This window comes from Egretta garzetta, unplaced genomic scaffold (genome assembly GCF_000687185.1).
Source record: "Egretta garzetta isolate BGI_Z169 unplaced genomic scaffold, ASM68718v1 scaffold168, whole genome shotgun sequence".
Taxonomy (NCBI): domain Eukaryota; kingdom Metazoa; phylum Chordata; class Aves; order Pelecaniformes; family Ardeidae; genus Egretta; species Egretta garzetta.
In genome coordinates, this window is record NW_009260675.1 from 186,991 (window position 1) to 187,718 (window position 728).

Below are 728 nucleotides of genomic sequence, written 5' to 3' on the forward strand. Positions count from 1 at the left end.
AATAGCTCTTTGGTCAGTTTGGGTTAGCTGTCCTAGCTGTGCTGTACTCCCAGCTTGTTATGCACCTGGCTGAGCAGGAAAAGCTCAAAAAGTCCTTGAGTAGTCTGAGCACTACTTAGCAACAGCTGAAAACATCAGTGTGTTATCAACATTCTTCTGGTACTAAATCCAAAACACAGCACTATGCTAGCTACTAGGAAGAAAATTAACTCTATCCCAGTTGAAACCAGGACACCATGGGAAATTCACTGCCACAGTTCTCTAAAGCAGAAACCTACCAAATTCACAGTTCTTGCCTTGATAACCATCCAAGCATGAGCAAGTATAGGAATCAATTCCATCTTTACACTGTCCACCATAGTGACAAGGATTTGGGTTGCACTGATTCCCATCTACAAAAACAAACCAAAAAACAAATTACTGTAAGAGCGCAAGCAGAACTCAGAAGGCGTGTTAGTTTAATAAGCAATCTTTCATCTTTCCTTCTAAAACGTATGTCCTATGAATTGCCACATTCCAGATGGAACAAGGAGTATAAAGGCAATCATTCCATATCAGCAATGATTCATATGCACAGCTTCACTTTTGCAATCTGGTTTTGGTGGCTACTGTATGACAGCACATATGCAAGCATGGTCAGAGTAGATACATCATTTACAGTGAAGGCTGTAAAAGCAGACAGGACATTTCCATGTTGCAATTGCTGTCTGAAGATATAACCTTTGGGT

The 728-nt window shown here is 40.7% G+C and overlaps 1 protein-coding gene across 1 annotated transcript in view; it reads right to left on the minus strand.

Moving 5' to 3' along the window:
• LOC104132462 (coagulation factor X) overlaps positions 1-728 on the minus strand; it is a 16,419-nt gene that overhangs the window by 8,668 nt on the left and 7,023 nt on the right. The window contains exon 4 of the mRNA XM_009645744.2: positions 279-392. Coding sequence (XP_009644039.1) covers positions 279-392 — 114 coding nt within the window. The remainder of the gene's footprint in view (positions 1-278; positions 393-728) is intronic.